Source organism: Fistularia commersonii, chromosome 13 (genome assembly GCF_037954325.1).
Source record: "Fistularia commersonii isolate RoL2024-O1a breed Wild chromosome 13, RoL_Fcom_v1.0, whole genome shotgun sequence".
NCBI classification, from domain to species: domain Eukaryota; kingdom Metazoa; phylum Chordata; class Actinopteri; order Syngnathiformes; family Fistulariidae; genus Fistularia; species Fistularia commersonii.
In genome coordinates, this window is record NC_141296.1 from 7,031,534 (window position 1) to 7,049,319 (window position 17,786).

General features: G+C 39.3%; 1 protein-coding gene across 8 annotated transcripts in view; it reads left to right on the plus strand.

Annotated features, from left to right (window-relative positions):
* atp11c (ATPase phospholipid transporting 11C (ATP11C blood group)) overlaps positions 1–17,215 on the plus strand; it is a 39,442-nt gene extending 22,227 nt beyond the window's left edge. Inside the window, exons 5-31 of one of the 8 annotated variants that reach the window (XM_086158122.1) lie at positions 975–1,082; positions 1,669–1,797; positions 2,208–2,296; positions 2,886–2,936; positions 3,352–3,416; positions 3,503–3,584; positions 3,679–3,829; positions 4,919–5,116; positions 5,293–5,463; positions 5,861–6,063; positions 6,198–6,269; positions 6,372–6,445; positions 6,528–6,631; positions 6,777–6,958; positions 8,455–8,721; positions 8,855–9,029; positions 9,121–9,223; positions 9,334–9,479; positions 9,583–9,642; positions 10,243–10,370; positions 10,884–11,019; positions 11,123–11,188; positions 11,312–11,415; positions 11,544–11,700; positions 13,355–13,463; positions 14,493–14,524; positions 14,782–17,215. In XM_086158122.1, coding sequence (XP_086014248.1) covers positions 975–1,082; positions 1,669–1,797; positions 2,208–2,296; positions 2,886–2,936; positions 3,352–3,416; positions 3,503–3,584; positions 3,679–3,829; positions 4,919–5,116; positions 5,293–5,463; positions 5,861–6,063; positions 6,198–6,269; positions 6,372–6,445; positions 6,528–6,631; positions 6,777–6,958; positions 8,455–8,721; positions 8,855–9,029; positions 9,121–9,223; positions 9,334–9,479; positions 9,583–9,642; positions 10,243–10,370; positions 10,884–11,019; positions 11,123–11,188; positions 11,312–11,415; positions 11,544–11,700; positions 13,355–13,459 — 3,126 coding nt within the window. In that variant the 3' untranslated portion in view covers positions 13,460–13,463; positions 14,493–14,524; positions 14,782–17,215. Of the gene's footprint in view, positions 1–974; positions 1,083–1,668; positions 1,798–2,207; positions 2,297–2,885; positions 2,937–3,351; positions 3,417–3,502; positions 3,585–3,678; positions 3,830–4,918; positions 5,117–5,292; positions 5,464–5,860; positions 6,064–6,197; positions 6,270–6,371; positions 6,446–6,527; positions 6,632–6,776; positions 6,959–8,454; positions 8,722–8,854; positions 9,030–9,120; positions 9,224–9,333; positions 9,480–9,582; positions 9,643–10,242; positions 10,371–10,883; positions 11,020–11,122; positions 11,189–11,311; positions 11,416–11,543; positions 11,701–12,286; positions 12,378–13,354; positions 13,464–14,492; positions 14,525–14,781 lie in introns of those variants that run through there. The other 7 variants (XM_086158124.1, XM_086158123.1, XM_086158128.1 and 4 more) reach the window with 7 other exon arrangements.
* The last annotated feature ends 571 nt before the right edge of the window (positions 17,216–17,786 follow it).

The window sequence follows — 17,786 nt, forward strand, 5'->3', positions numbered from 1 at the left end:
TCCCATATGCAAATAGTGGCCAGTAAGTAATTAGTTTGAATGTCGTATGAAGTGAATGAATATGCACTGCTGGACATGTGGTTAATACAAGTGAAAATTGTTTTTTTGGAGAGAAAGCAGATCCAGAACAGAGATCCACATTATTGACTTCCTTTGACTCTGTTGTTACCATGTCCAGCTTTAGATGTCTTTTCCTCAGGATTGCCTTTTTAGTTAGTCCACTGCTGTGCCTCTATAATAAACAATAGCAGTAAGTCTTCCTTGTGGAAATATGGAATATGGAAGCCACTGATAGCACAGCCAGGCTTTGAAGTGGGACCATGGCACTTTGCCTGACTCAGTTAGTTGGGTTGAGGTGAATTGTGTAGTTCAGCTGACTGTTCACGGGATGCCTTTCCTTCTTGTGTACCTCCCTTTCATCCCCTTGGCATCATTTCTCTGCATGACTCTACTAGACAGTCTCTTCCCCTTCTTTCACCTTTCCCTGTAATCCTGCTTTCTGGCTTTACTCTGCCTTGGCACACCTACCCGGATTCCCTCGATACCTGCTGCATCTCTGCACCGTCTCTTCTATTGCTGTCACTATCCTAAAGTTCTTGTGAAGTTTAGACTATGTTTTTTGTGTGATACTGTTTTGCTCCCAGTGATATAAGTGTATATAAGTAATAGTCTATTCTATGATATTTTGCTTAACTCACTGCTTGGCATTTATAATCCAACTCTAGCTATTGACACTTATTCATCTACCATATTAGATGTTGCTTTAACAGAGCTGTCTTAATATCCTAATACTAATGAGTGTTGCCTGAAATATGTATTTATTTATACATCACTGATACTAGTACTGCCACAAAACCCTTTTCCCACTTTTCTAAGTTTTGGTGTACTAAGCAAAATGAGATTCTTATATGTTGCTCCCACCTTTCTAAGTTTTGGTGTACTAAGCAAAATGAGATTCTTATATGTTGCTTCAGGGCTATGAGGACTGGTTACGGCATAAGGCTGACAATGAGGTGAATAAGTACCCCGTGACAGTGCTGGAGAATGGCATGAAGGTACGGAAGGAGAGTGAAAAGATCAAGGTAGGTTTCAGCTGTTGCATCCATGCAAGCCTCGAGTGGAATAGATGGGACCTTAGAGACATGGCCTGAGAGAACACGCTTGGCAGCTTAACATGCCCATATTTGGATTCAATGCCTGGGGGACACCATGCTCTAGCAGCTGAACTGATTAGATGTTCAAATATGGCCGTGATGGTAATCTTTATATGGACATCTGTTAAAGGTTATCATGATCAAGTATGTTTAAGTTGTTAGTCACATTCACAATTTTAGACAAACCTGTAAATCAGGTAACGGTAAAAAATATGGTTACTTTAAAAAGTCGTCAAGTGAAAGTTAATACTCAGCTATCTATATCCAAACATGTTTTGTGATATTAACATAGGTAGAATTTTGTTTCAACTGATCTGCTGTGTAAATCATAAAGATGATTGAAATGCCATTGGGTTTCAGTATGTATTCCCTTTTTCTGCTCCCAAGCGAAACATCTCTGTGATTTGTTTAAAATGTCCTACTAGATCTAGGTAATGATACAGCCTACCCTGGGTCTTTGGGGCATAGAAACCATCACAGCTTTCATCTTTGTTTTTTCGTTTTCTTGGACCAGGTAGGAGATGTCGTGGAGGTCGTGGAGGATGAGACCTTTCCCTGTGATTTAATTTTGCTCAAATCCAGCCGAGATGATGATACGTGTTTTGTTACCACTGCAAGTCTAGACGGAGAGTCCAACCATAAGGTAATGTACAACTTTTAGAATATTTTAACCATTTTTACAATATTCAAAACGAACAAGTTTAGTTCATTAGTTACTTAGAAAATATGTAAATTTATTTAGAATTTATGTGAATTTTGAAAAAGGAATTGGAAAAAAAAAAAGCTTACTTTGTGTGCTATCCCTGCCCCCTCAGTATGCAATATTGTATTGCAACTGGATCTTGCATTCAGCTGGCTGACTTTGAATTAAAGTAATCTGTCTTGTCCAGTTTTGTTTTTTTGTGCTTAAGTGGAAGTCACTGAGGTGTTCTTTATTTTTCCTGTTTTGCTGCTTTGCTTCTATGTGAGGACTGGGGGTTATTCTAAAAGGATCACCTGTCCAAAGCATATCAGTGTTCATGCTGCTTCTTCCTGCCTGTTCCACTTGTCTAGACACACTACACAGTCCCCGACACAGAAAACGACATAGAATCCCTCATCGCCACCATCGAGTGTGAACAGCCACAGCCTGACCTTTACAAGTAAGCACTCATCATGTGCCCCCAGCAGATTTACACCACATTGCATGTGTTTCCCCTGGCCGGTCCGTAGTGCAAACACATCAGCCAGTTGAGACAGTTCCGAATATTTCAGGGAGTAAAACCAGTGGTTAGTAATTTCGTACTAAAAATTTTAATTATATTTCAGTTCAATCCAGGTGAGGCTAGAGCTTGAAATCATCCTTGATTTAAACTGTTAACATGAGTTTTGAACGCTGCACGAACATGTAATCCTCTTTTCACTTTGCTAAGTCACTACTGATCTTATTCATTTTTTTCAGTCCAAAGCCTCATTCAACCCTTAAAATTTAGGGATGACAGACCGTCAATTGGGGTGTCTCTGGATTGGGGTTATCTTTCCTCCTGAAGTTTTACAAACACAGGAAGAAGTTGTCCCATTACTTGCTTCTTGTGTCATTTCTTCTCCTTTTAACAAGAAAAGGGGGCTTCCCCAGTGCTTGTCGTCTTCCTGTTTCCCATTTAAATGCACACTATGGCATGAGTATCAAATAGTGAACAATGTTAAATATCCTTTTGAACAATAATCTTTCTCTGTATGTTTTTGTTTCAGATTTGTTGGCCGAATGCATATATATAAAAACAATCAGGACCCGATAGTGAGGTGAGAGTACTCATGCACAACCTTTCCAACCCACTTAAAGTAAGAGCTAAATCAAAACACAGGTGCTTAAGCACTCATTTGTTTCCCTTTGCATCACCCACAAATCATTATTCTATTGATCCTTCATCGCAGACAAACAATCAAATTCATGCTGGCATGGTTTCAGCTACTCTTGTTAGGGTGCTCCTACTGCCATTTATCTTTGATTGATTTGTAATGGCCATATAAACAAATGCTGGTGTCCTTCTCAAGAACATTAGGGCCGGTATAAAGCCCAGATCGCAATCGCATTTGGTACCAGACCCACACTTTATAGAGTTCATTGTATTTCTGTTGCTAGGTTACCATTTAAATAATTTTGTTTACCACTCATCTGTATAACTCTGAATCCTGTTGAATTGATTTGCTTCTGCAGGTCTTTGGGCCCTGAGAACCTGCTGCTGAAAGGGGCAACTTTAAAGAATACTCAAAAAATATGGGGTAAATTAGATGCCGTTTAACCCGTCATGTCAAGGACTAAAAAAATTGAAAAAATGTTCTCAATGATTCTCCAATCCATTTTCAAGGTGTCGCAGTTTACTCTGGCATGGAGACAAAAATGGCTCTCAACTATCAGGGCAAGTCTCAGAAACGCTCTGCTGTGGAGAAGTATGTCGCAGAGAAAAAAATCTCAGTAATGTGCTCAAAATATATGATTTATCTTCTGCGCTGACTGTCGTCATTTATTTTTTTGTTTTTCCAGATCCATCAATGCCTTTCTTCTGGTTTATCTTTGTATATTGGTGAGCAAGGCCTTTGTGTGCACAACATTGAAGTACGTGTGGCAAAGTAAGCCCGGTCAGGATGAACCATGGTATAATGAGAAAACCCAGAGAGAGAAGGATACCAATCAGGTAAATACATATTTTGGCAACATGCCTCTTGTTTGTTGTGGAAACAATACGCCAGGTGATAGACAGAAATACAACGTATCAATTCACAATGTGCATTGTGCTCACCAAAAGCTTCATCCCCAGCTAAAAGCTTCATACATTATTTTAAACTAATTGCGCAACCTTTAGAAGCACTGCAGTTTTCTCTTGAGGCGCCTCAGTTGTGATTTGTAATGAAAGTAAAATGTCAGTCTAGAGGCACCTGCACTGGTCCTTGCTCTGGGTGGACCTGTTTGTTCTACATTGGATTCTAGGGGAATAGTGAGCTCACGGTTCATTAGATCTTCCAATGTCACTATAGATTTAAGGTCTGACAGAGTATTTCATGTTTTTTCCTGCCTTCTCCCTTATTAGATTCCTTTGTAAAAGGTGGCTGTATCGCATTTTGATACTTCACTCAACTCCTTGTGACTACAAGGAGGTGTTGGGTTTTCTTTACCTTGCAATGTTGCTGTAAATTCCAATTTACAATATATATATTTTTATATATATATATTTTGTAGTATATTCTGATGCCAGGAATAAAAAGGGGTAAGGAGACATTTTTAAAATTAAACTCACCCAAAAATTTGTATTCAGTATTTTTGCCATCGCACAAAGTATTTCCCGCTTAGCTTGAATCATCATTGTGAAAGGCATTTGACCGCGTAATGATTAGGGAAGGTGGATACGAACTGCTGATTCAGATACTTATGGCAAGTGTTACTGTGGCAGGAAGGGAACAGTTAATACAGACAATCATTTTCCTGTGTGTGTTGCTTCAACTTTTGCGTCAACAGCTTAATCTATCATGTGAATGTATATTTCAAGCCCTTGTCCCTGGTAATGAGGTCACTGCTGGCATTCTGCCCTGGTCCTCATTGGAGTATGAAAATTTCAGTACAAAAATCACTGTTGCCATAATTTTTTTACATTTGTTGTTTGGATAATTTAGCTACATATAAAGTAACATCAGCAAATTTTCCAAATGCCGGTTACATTAACTTAAAATTTGCCAAGTCATCGATAAACAGGATACAACTTGAATTTGTGTTTCTTTCTCCTCAACAGTATCTAAAGATGTTCACTGACTTCCTGTCCTTCATGGTCCTCTTCAACTTCATCATTCCAGTGTCCATGTACGTGACAGTTGAAATGCAGAAATTTTTGGGATCTTTTTTCATCACATGGGACAAAGATTTTTTTGACCCCGAAATCCAAGAGGGAGCACTGGTCAACACTTCAGACCTCAATGAGGAATTGGGACAGGTCAGAAACATTGAGACCTATCAAATCATGTTCAGAAAGCATACATATGTGAATTAGGTGAAAAATTACGTATTCCAAGATAAAACAGACTCATGATTTAGGAGGTAATGCAGTACATGCCCACAAATATAAAGGATCTATCTGTGACCAAATTTCCTTTATCACACCCCCTGCAGGTGGAATATGTCTTCACAGATAAGACAGGGACCCTCACGCAGAATAACATGGAGTTCATTGAGTGCTGTATTGATGGCTTCCAGTACAAACACAAGGATGCAACCTCAGAGTTAGATGGATTCTCTGTCACTGATGGACCTGTGAGCAAACTGCAGCAGAAAGCCGGCAGGGTGAGTGTGCTGTTGTAATAGTCACACAAATAGCAGTGTATGGCCACTACATACTTTGGTTCTCAGGATGTTACCAAGTTAGCAAGTTACCCGCAAACAGTCCTTCTGACATGATAACATGTGCACTCAATGGTGGAGGGGGGGGTGACAACCTGATAATTTAACAGCTTGTTGGACATGATAAGACGTTGTCGATAAGAGGTCTCACCAGATGGCTTTAAATCCCAGTCCTTATTTAAACCTAAGCTACTCAAAATTGCTTTGTCTGTGGTCGTGCATTAGCCAAGGCATGATGGTGATTTTCTTGATGATTGATCTGTTCATGTGTAAAAAAAAAATACAATTAGCAATATATGTTATTTAATTGGACACTTATATGTAAATCTTTTATTAATAGGAGAAGGAAGAGCTGTTTCTGCGTGCCCTTTGTCTGTGCCACACAGTCCAGGTTAAGGAATCTACAAATCAGGGCAATGGCGATGGATTCATGGACCAGGTGGATGGAATAGGACTGGATGGAGAAGTCTGCACTCTTCAAGAGCAGAAAGCATTTATAGCCTCCTCACCTGATGAGGTTGCTTTGGTCAAAGGTGCTATGAGGTAAAAAGCTGTTTTGACGCAGGGCATTAGACTAACAACTTAAAGGTCATTTAAATATGGTAGGTTATGTGACATTCATAATTAAAGTCCTTCATATCAATCTCTGATCTGGCGGGGTTTGTCTCCACCTGCAGGTACGGCTTCACATTTCTAGGCCTTGAAAACAAAACGATGAAGATAATGAACAGAAGCAATGATGTTGAAAAGTAAGTCAGTAATTTTGAAAAGCAAATTATTGGATTTTCTTTACTATCGTCTTTTTCTCATTTTCACACTTTTGCTTTTCCTCCATTTTGATCATTACAAAGGTATGATCTACTTCATGTATTAAACTTTGACCCAGTGAGAAGGCGAATGAGCGTAATCGTCAGATCTAATTCAGGTATGCCTAAGATTAATAACATGTCCATGAACTTGCCAAGATTAGTCTGCACTTATATCTATATGTTGTTCTCCTTGTTCAGGTGATACACTTCTCTTCTGCAAGGGAGCAGACTCTTCCATCTTCCCCCGTGTCAAACAGGAGGAGGTTGAGAGGATACGTATGCATGTTGAGCGCAATGCTACAGTGGGTGATGAAATATTTATGTATTTTTAAAACTCCCCACGATGATAACAATGATAATTTTATAACTAGCATTTTATTTGTTCTACCTGTGTTATTGAGCACTGTCTGTATGTCTGTATGTCTGTATGTCTGTCTCTCTCTGTAGGAGGGTTACAGAACACTGTGTGTGGCCTACAAACTACTCAGCGCAGAGGAATATGCCCAGGCAGATGTGGGACTGAGGGAAGCTAGATTGGCTCTGCAGGACAGAGAAGAGAGGTTAATGGCTGTTTACAACCAGGTGGAGACTGGCATGAGTCTAATAGGAGCTACAGCTGTAGAAGATCGGTGGGTACTCAAAACATATTGTATTTTTGTTTCTTTCCATGCTGTTGTTTGAATTTGTCTGTGACTTCAATCCCTGGTTTTGAGATTAGTGGAAATTTTAAACAGTGACATTTTTCCATAAAATATTAGCTAACTCCAGTCTTAGACTTTTCCGAAACGCATGACAGATTGCTCTACTTGCTAAAATTTATAAACACAAAGCCAGATTTAAAAAAAATCTATTTATACCTAAAAGTGCCAGTGAGTGATATTTACCCCACATAGTGCATTCTATATTTTTGCGTGATTCGTTCCGCGCTTACAGATTGAAACGTTGTATGTTGCTATGGCAACACCCATTTTCTACTACTGTTTGTAATAGAGCTGCTCCATAAATCATAAACTACACTGCAATATAGAGAGGAGGCAATGCAGGGATGTAAGTCAGGCATTACATTTGCTAATTTCAAGGACAGTGATGGTGCAGAGTGCCGCCTGTGCCACCGTGCCGCATGGTCTTGGGACTTGACAAAGTCTCCTCTTGTGAGTCACATTCTAAGTCATTTGAGGGAGATCCATAACCGCCTTGAGAAGGGAGGCAATTCTGCCCTCCCCTTGTAGATTTTTCTCCAGCTCTTGCATTAATTTTAGTTACATGATCATCAAAACCAACCACAATGACATGATACAATTCCTAGCTAAGTTCCAGGCTTCTCTCCTGTGCATAATTGCAGCTGATTGTAAAAGTTTAAAATCTGTCCTTTCATTACTTTCAAAGCTGTAGCCAAGTTGTCAGTACAGTAAAACATGTACACAAATACTACAAAATAAATCAACATTTTTGAATTGCATTACTCTGAGTCAGTCTCCTCCTCTCTCTTTTACTGTATGCAATGGAGCTGTCACCTGGTCACAAGATCGTGAAAGAATTTGATTGCATGGGGAGACAACAAATCCCGAACAATCTGAGCGAGTCTGTTATGCATCTGTGTGATAAGTGAAGGAATGAGAAGTATATAAATAATAAGTATGATAAACAATCAGTGCATTTTGTTTGTGGGTTCATTTCACCCCAATGGCTGTTTTCTGGTATACAGTGAACCCATTGGTTCTAGTTTTAGGTTCAGAATTTTCTGATGCTAGCAATGAATAGTGGTGTTAATCACCATTAACCCTTTGAACATTTGGACTGTTGCTGGTATTTTAACCTCATCAAAAAATACAGCTCTATTTTACTTTTATTTTGCCAAAATTCACTCTCGTATCAGCATATTAGGTCTAGACTTCCCCCAGCTACCTTAGCCTTTTGCAACTTGTCTTTTCTGACCTGGTGTCCTTATTGAGATTGTCTCTTGTGTTAGTGCTAATCAAAGGAGATTGTTGGCCAATCTCAGAGAAAACTAATATAACAAAAAAAATTGTAACTCTGTTTCAAACAAAATCTTAACAATATTTTAGGGCTGAATAGCGCAGTTTAAAGAAATGAGCAAGTTTTTTTTTTTGCTCTTCATTGACAGGCTTCAGGAGGAAGCAGCAGAGACAATGGAGGCTCTGCAAGGGGCTGGCATTAAGGTTTGGGTCTTAACAGGGGACAAGATGGAGACAGCAAAGTCTACCTGCTATGCCTGTAGATTGTTTCAAAGGAACACAGAATTATTAGAGCTAACAGTACGCACGCTTGAAGATGGTGGGAAGAGGCGTGAGAAACGATTGCAAGAGCTCTTGCTTGAATACCACAAGAAAGCTGTGCAGGAAGCATCACCCCTCAAAGCTGGTGTCACCAGGTTGGTACCAAGAAACAATATGGATCTCCAACTGATGTCTGTCCATAATTTCTTTTGACTGTGTGCAAATTATTTGAACACTCAGAATTTTTGATTACAAGTAAACCACTTACTTTTTCCTTTTTTTTTGGAGCTGGTCTTCGGCCAATCAAGACTATGGATTCATTATTGATGGAGCCACTCTTTCAATGGTGTTGAACCCCTCCACCGATTCTAACTCCAGTCGCTATAGGAACCTACTCTTGCAGATTTGTCAGAACTGCACAGCTGTGCTCTGCTGCCGAATGGCTCCTCTGCAAAAGGCACAGGTCATATAAATCCCTGTAATTGTGGAGATTATTTATTAAATCATTCGTTGACTTTATTTTTTTCATGCAGTTTATGTTGTTGTTTCTTTAGATAGTTAAACTGGTGAAGAACTCCAAAGGCAGCCCTATCACTCTCTCCATTGGAGATGGGGCAAATGATGTCAGTATGATCTTGGAAGCACATGTTGGTATTGGTAAGCTATACCATTAAAGTTGACTATACTTGTGCTTACTAAATCGACTGGTAGGATCATCTTCATCTCTTTGTGACAGCATGGCTTAAATATGTTTTTCGGTATTTCAGGTATTAAGGGTAAAGAGGGTCGACAGGCAGTAAGGAATAGTGATTATGCCATCCCCAAACTCAAGCACCTCAAAAAACTTCTGTTAGCTCATGGGCATCTTTACTATGTTCGCATTGCTCATCTAGTGCAATATTTCTTTTATAAGGTAGGATCAGAATATTCTTCTTTTTTAAGTGGGGGGTGGGGAATGAGACATATTTCTCCATTGGTTAATATGTATGAACCTGTTCTCCTCTATTTTCTTGCAGAACCTTTGCTTCATCTTACCTCAGTTTTTGTACCAGTTCTTCTGCGGCTATTCCCAGCAAGTGAGTATGTCCTTAGGCCTTTTTAGGTTTAAGAATGTGTTAATGGAAGGCAATGGCCCTTGTACTTGCCTCCTCAATCTCCTGAATGCTGAACGCCTTTCCTCAGAATGTTCCCGTGTCTCCCCAGGATTCCCGATCTTTTTTTAATGTGCCAACTTCCTACAGACATGATGTAGGTGTCATGTTCTGCCGCAAGCGTAAAGTGTGTGTGGCTTTTATGTTATGCAATAATGGTAGCATAATATGATTGGAGTTCAGGCATTGAAAAGATTCTGCAGTTTCAATCAGAAATACTTTGAAGATTTCACCTGGTTGTGAATGCAGTAATGTTCTTAAAACATGGCTTTATTTATGAAGGGTGATGGTGCATTTTTCAAAATCCCATTACCCAAAGAAAATCTTCAGAATCTTTCATAAGCATATGAAAGATGAATATAAGCTTGCTTACATAATGTGTTGTGTGTGTGTGTGTGAGTGTGTGAGTGTGTAAAAGAATGTGTGTGTGTGAAAGTCTTGTCTCCAAGATATTAACCCCTGGTTGCCCCATTCCTTACCAACCCCTTTCCCTTCACTCCCCACTCCTGTGCCCATACTCCCCAGCCTTTGTATGACGCCGCCTATCTGACGATGTACAACATCTGCTTCACTTCTATGCCCATCCTGGCTTACAGCCTCTTGGAGCAGCATATCTGTATCGAGGTTCTGTTGGAAAATGCCTCCCTCTACAGGTAGGCCTGGTGCTCACCTCCGAGAGCTTGTTAGACTAAATAGGGAGTCTGGATAATCTTTGTCGTGTACGTCTCCTTTATTTGCTAAAGAGCACAACCAAAGCCAACCAAATCACATCACTGCAAATTGAAATAATTGCCATTGGCTTATGGCTTTGTTTGGATTCATAACTTTTGTATTTGATTTAATAAAAACATGCTTTTGGCCTGTATCAAAGAATCTTCACAAACACCCGGTGTTAAAAAAATGGTGGCTGAGGCGCCTCTGTGGCAGCCGTGTTTAATTTATAGTGTGCTGTGAGATAATTTACTATAACCCATCAATTTCCAGCACTTACATAATACCATAATACGCATTGGCCATACAGTTAAAATTTATTTATTTATTTTATCCCCATCTTTCAAACCCACCAAGTCTAGTTAGCATCAAAGAAAGATAATACACAATGAATTGTAAAATGTTGAATGGAAAAAAATGAAATATGTTATAATCTATCTTGCTTGAATTGCTAGAGAGATAGCCAAGAATGCTATGTTGCGACGAAGACCCTTCCTCTACTGGACTTTACTAGGCGTCTTCCACGGTTTGGTCTTCTTCTTTGGTGTTCGATGTTTGTTCAGTAACCCTGCATTACAAGATAATGGCCAGGTTTGTTCATTGATTCCCTCAGTCTACTTTTAAGATTTATAACAATGCCGTGTAAAAAAAAAAAAAATCTTAAATTACATTCTATGGCCTTTTTTATGTCCAGGTATTCGGAAACTGGTCATATGGAACAATTGTCTTCACCATCCTAGTCTTTACTGTTACACTCAAGGTAACTCTGCACACAGCTTTTTCGCTAGTCGTATCTTATCAAATGGTGTATCATTAGATTAGATGTTTAATAATGAAAGTGTTTAACTGATGAATACTAAATACATTTTTGCTTCAATTCTAGCTTGCTCTGGACACAAGGCACTGGACATGGATCAATCACTTTGTCATCTGGGGCTCCCTGGCATTCTATGTGTTTTTCAGCTTCTTCTGGGGAGGAATAATATGGTGTGTTAAACAAAAAGTCAGAATTGTACTATTAATACCTTTTTGTGGATTTCCCATTTGGCCTCTAATTTTCACTTACTATTCATCTTTTGTAGTTCTTCCACAATTAAGTGTTTTCTCTCCTACAGGCCTTTCCTGCGGCAGCAGCGTTTGTATTTTGTGTTTGCCAACATGCTGAGTTCAGTGTCTGCTTGGCTGGTCATCATCCTGCTCATTCTGCTCAGTCTGCTGCCAGAGATCCTTCTTGTGGTATTCCGCAAGCCCCACGGCGTGCACTCTCGGCAGGTAGGCCTTTCACACATCCTTGCACACACTAAGTCTTAGACATGTGAACATACACTTGCTCTGACACACTCTGAGTGTATTTCAGCCCTTTGTCTTTTTGTTCTCTAGAAAATTGATCTAAAAGACTTTTACCTCATTGGATAAAAAGCTTTCACTTCTTAATAGTACTACTACTACTACTACTACTAATAGTAATTACAACAAAAATAATAATGATACATAGGTTTTCCAAGGCAAATACAGTACTTGTTGGCATTTACTGTGCTTTTCTTACATATAACTAACTCATCTATTCAAGTTGTGCATATCCCTTGTCAAATAAAGAGAATAAACTGTACTTGTGTTTTCTTATTTCTCACATAGATCCCGAGTTTTGTTTCAAAATGTTGAAATTGCTGCATACAGTTAATACAAAAGGTTACACATCTTACAATTTGTTTATGTTTTGTACAGGACAACACCTCCTTATAACTTTTGGCTTACAAAATTCCCACCTCTTCAGCAATGTTTCCCTACTCGTCCTTTGGCTTTAGTCTTCTTACTGTCTTTTTGCTCTCTCTTCCTGTCTCTATTTGCTTACCTAAAGATGAAACACCACCTTCCTTCCTCGGGGACTTCTACTATCTTCATGTTGTCGCAGACTGCTAGCACACACAGCTTCTCATGGAGTGACTGAGGTCTCTTTCTCTTTCTGTCAGCTCCTGTGCTCAAGTCTTTTTCCACCCCACAGTTTTTGTTGCCAGTCCTAGTTGTTTCCTAGCTGTTTCCTGCCTCTCCCACTGTTATACTCTCTCCTTAGCCTTAGGGCAACTCAGAGTAGAGTTCCATGGCTATTTAAACCTCCCATTGGAATTGAACACATGATTTCAGAGATCTGAGATTAATTTTGACATCATCATCAGCAATTTTGAAATCCTATTTTGTGGAAGGGTACCTCAAGAAAGTGTGACTTCAAATCTTATCTTTACATATTGATTTAAGTGGCAAGATCAGTCCATGGGCAGGTGCTTGCCCTGAAGCAGTGTGGAGTAGGACTGGGTGTACAAGCTGAAACCTACCAGTCAGTCTTCTGTCCTCGTCTGTCTGGTTGTTTTAGTATCTTTTCCCAGCTGCCTGTGCTGCTCCAATGCCTGCTGCCTCTGCATGTCCAGTCAGGTGAATACAGCACGCCCAAAACTGCATGAGGCTCAAGTCAACAACTGCATCTCAGTAAACTCCCCACACCCATTCAGGCCAATTCAATTTCTGTATGTGTATGTGTGGATGTCCTACTGAGCGTGGGGGCAGCCGGGCTTATGGAACACCACCAGAAGGATGTCTGTGCTATGACACTCTTTCTGTGAAACTGTTAATGACAGTAGGCCCGCGTTTGTCTAGACCACCCAATCGAGTCAGCTGCGTGGAACTTTTTGCAGATCTAGCCAGCTAGTTCATGCTTCTGATTATATAATGAACCATACAAACATGGCAGTACATGGGTTATCCTTGTTCATCTATTTCCTAGTTTTGTTTCTCTGTATGTTTATGTATGTCCCCCGTGTATATGTGTGTCCAAAAACAAGCACAAGATGGAGAGAGGCCAAATGTGTGTGGCACTGTGTGTATGTTTGTCAGTTTAGTTACGTCTTTGGTGTCTCTTGCCTCACCTTTCTAGAAGAAGCTGGCTCAGTCGGGTGTGGGGGGCCTCCAGTCTCCCCGGTCTTCAGCCAGGCCCCTGCTCATGAGAACCTTTTCAGATGAATCCAATACTGTCATTTAAACAGGTACCAGCCCACCTTCAGGCCATTTAGCCAATCAAAGACTCGTTCCCCTGGCCAGCGTCAACAGCAGTCCTCTGCCCTAACTCTTTAGTCTAACAAGCAGGTTCAAGGCTTGTTGGCACCCAGGCCTTATCAAACAAGACCAATGCTTTGTTGTGTATCGTGTAAGCTGATTTCAGCTGGCTAAAAAGTTGCACTTGTGTTCTCTGTTTTTTTTTTTTTTCTGTTTTGTTTTCCTTTTTTGCAGCTGCAAAGCTGGTTCAAATGCTGCATGCAATTAACACATCCCAGATTTTGGTCACTCTTTTAAATTTTTTTTACTCATGCTGCTTCCAGCTTGCCATGTCATGATATTGCCTGCTGCATGTGCTTTAACAAAATCCGTTTTTTATTTTCGATGCAAGTGTGATGGTGATGCTGCCAATTTTGTTGGGTTTATTTATTTTTTTGTGTATAATAGCAAAGCTTGTTTGTGGTTGTACCCTTCCCCGCCCTCCATAACTTATGTAGCCTAGTTATTATATTTCGATGGGCTTGGTCATGGTCATTGTGTCCTATGTCCAAATTTGCATTGTTGGTCATTGTTTACTCACTTTACTATGAAATAATGAATGGGATTCTTGGTGCTTACTTGATAAATTCCTGTGGTGACTGTCCTAACCTCAGACCGTACAGGGGGTAGGCAACAAAGTGGATTGACATATTATAAAATCCCAATGACTACATCTAACTTGATTAAAAACCTTGAAGGAGCAAATGTTATCCTTCAATCAAAGATTTGCAATATTTGTGTGAAGAGTGTTCCGTAATTGCAACAATCTGCTTCATAATGAAAGCTGCTCTATTTGGAACACTTTTGATATTCAGAAGTAAACACCATTTAAGACTAAATTGATAGTCATGAAGCTGTTTTTGTTCACCTCCTGTCGGTCACGTTCCATTATTTCTGTCTAGGTTCTCCAAATTCTTATCTAATTAATTGCCCTGAGGTTGTTGCACCAGTCACTTAACCTATTTCTATTCTCCCATTAGCTGACAAAGGATGATTTCCAACAGTCATTCAGGTAAATTATATGGAGAAAGAGTACTGTCGATTTGCCCTCCTGGCCTTCACATGAAATCGAGAGTATTTCTGTACCTAATTCTGCTCATCTGGTGGTGGGGCTGTCAATTAATTGACTTTTATTAGTGCTGGTATGCTGCTTCTTGGAACTTATTCTGTGATGATTTTTGGTGGCTTCAAGTCTTCCTGCACTCTTTGGTTTGCACTAACATGAAATGACAACCCTTTTGCCAATAAATATTTGTGTTGTTTTCCCAGATTGCAGCTGTCATGCCTGTATCATACAAGCACCTGAAGGAGCGCCAATGAAAAGCAGTTAGGACTTCCAACAACAGTGGCATCAGCCACATTCAGGGTTCCATGCTAAACAGGTTAGACCTGTCTGCCACCATGCCTGGAGGGAGATAAAAGGAGATATAGAAAAAAAAAAACAGTCAAGCAAGATAATCTGAAAAGAGATGAAAATGGGATTATTAGTAATTTAACTGGTCTCTGATGTCTATCCTTCTCTGGCCAATCCCGGTCCCTACACCTATGTCCACCCCTACCCCCCAGCATGTCAGCAGAGCAGTGCCCTGCATAATTTTAAGATATATCTACTCAGATGACAGGCATGAATATTCTCTTTTACTTACAAACGAATGCATACATGGCTGCCTTGTCAGAAGCTCTATCCAACTGCTGTGTTTTAACAAGCAGTTTTAATATCCACTCCAAGGTTCACCTGCATGAAAGAAGGCTCAAAAGAAACTTCACTCCACTAGGTCACCATTAATATTCAGCAATATTTAAATATGATGCTCTACTATGATTTTTTTTTCCTTTAGTTAACATACATTAAAGAAATTACACAGATTCAGAGGTCAGAATGATTGCACACAAAACTAGTTTCAAATTGAAGTTTATATGATTATTTATTGAGAATTATTTGATTTGCAATCTTTTTGCAAACTAATGCTGGAGAGCTAATTAAGGCCATATCAACACTCAATCCAAAAAAGTGTGTGTATGTAAGTTTGAGAAATAGATTAGGGATTTAAAGAATATTCTGGCCATGCTTTAAGCATGGCCTTAATATTCCAACCTCAGTGATAATTTTAAGTCTAATTCAGAGGAAAAACTTTAATATATATGCCATACTTTATTGTATATAGCTTAGAGATGTATGGCAGCAGCTGCTCAAAGCCAAAAAGTCTGAAACAGACATATGATCCAATACTGTCTACATAAATGTGACCTGAATGTGTAGCTGTGTGTCTCCATAATTGTGTGCAAATGTGCCAAATAAGACAAGCAAGCAATGTGTATGTGTGACTATAATTAGGATTACTTGAACCTTTTGGATGTAATACATTTGGATAATTGCTGCACGATTAACAATCTGATTCATTCATTGTGTGGATGATCTCTGAGGCACATGAGCACATGCTTGCGCACACACCTGCACATTCATGAAAAGTAAGCTGGACACAATAATCACACACAATGCACTCTTGCACTAAAGCCTAAATTAGGTATTTATGTTCATCACACATCGTGTAGTTTGCATAATTTGTCTCAGCCAGATCGGAGTATAAAGACTAGACACTCCAAACCTGCAGAGCATGTAGAAATGATGCCACTGTGAGGCTCTTTGATTCATTAAAGTCCTTCCATTATTTTTTTAATTGTTATTATTATTTCTTTTTTTATTCCTGGTCAAACATCTCAACCAACAGGGTGACTGAGTGACTGTTCGGCTTTTTGCGTCTTTTGTGTTGTGCTTCATACATTCCATTTAAACCGGCAATGATTTGAAACACTTTTTAAATGTTTCTGAAAATGTTTTCTTTCTTTCCAAAAAGTGTATATTACTTGTCTGACATATTTATTCAGTGTCATTTTACTCACAAATGTTATATTTTTATTCAAGAAGTCTTTTTTTATTGTGGTCAGCTTCATGCCAGCAAGTCTGCTATTACTCCATCTCTGATGTGACCTTTTGCCAAATCCATTTGATAGTCTTTGTCATATGTACAAAGACAGGCAGCCTCCCTCTATGTTTTAGGTTATTCAGACAATAACTCCTTTTCTATTAGTTGATATAATTCTAACACAATCTCATATTATTTTTTGACTATATGAAGTCCTTAAATCTACTTTTAACTTACTCTTTAATGACGAAAATGTACATGTCATTCAGTGTCATTTTTTACCAAAAAAATGTTTTCTAATGTTAGGAAACCAACTACTTTTTTCTTAACCCTGTAGGTGACTGATTTCGTGCCATAATGCTATACCAGTTAGAGGATGATTCTGAGAGGGGCTGCCTGCTTTGTGATTAATGAAAAACCTTTAAGTGACATCAGAGATGCTATTTTCTGAGCTTAAAACTATCTTGGAATCTAATGTTTTGCCTGTCTGCGTGAAAAGTATAACAGAATGGATTGTATTTTTAATGCAACCTTTTTCCAGACACTTTTGTAGGAAAATCAAAATGTATAAAAATTGCAAGAGGTTCCATGGTTGTGAATGGTGTCCCTTTCTGTGAGAGGTGGAGGTGGATGCCGTTAGGCACTTCAGCAGCCCTGCATCATGCTGCAGGAAATCCCCATCACCTCCTGCCTTTGGGTCTCCAGCCTCCAAACGCCAACCTCCAAGCTGAATGTACCTATTTGAAATGAGTATATTGACATCCTGAAGATTTTCTGTAATAAAACAGAATGTTTTTAAGATGATCACAATCTATCTCTTTGCTTTTATATTTATTATGACATATGTCAGCATTAAAATGTGAATGCAGGGAGTGAATGAGTGAGTGAGTGAGTGTGTTGAGGTGGGGGTTTGTGTGTTCATTTTGTGGGAGTGGTTATTTGTGCCTTTTGACCATTGAGCAGATGCTGTGCAGTAATGACGTGGCTAAGAAGCTAAGCTGGATCAGCTGAGTGATGGGATGGAATACTGTTGCTCTCCCACAGCTCCATGTGTGTTCTTGCTTGAAGAAATCAAGCATAGTTGGCTTTTCAAATTAGATTTGCATCTACAAATCTATCTTTTCTACGCTTTAATGAGTGCTGATTCATTCTGTGCAGTAGTAGGCCGAGTTGTGGGGGTTGGGAAACACTCGGTATGTACACAATGACACCCTTTCATAATTTGTTTGAATGTAGTCGTGTATTAGAGGCAGTGCTTTGCAGAGGGCAAACTTGTGTGAGGGCAGACGAGATTTTCGTTTTCTTTTAACAATAGACTTATTTTTCCAATGTGGGACCACTTATTCTAAA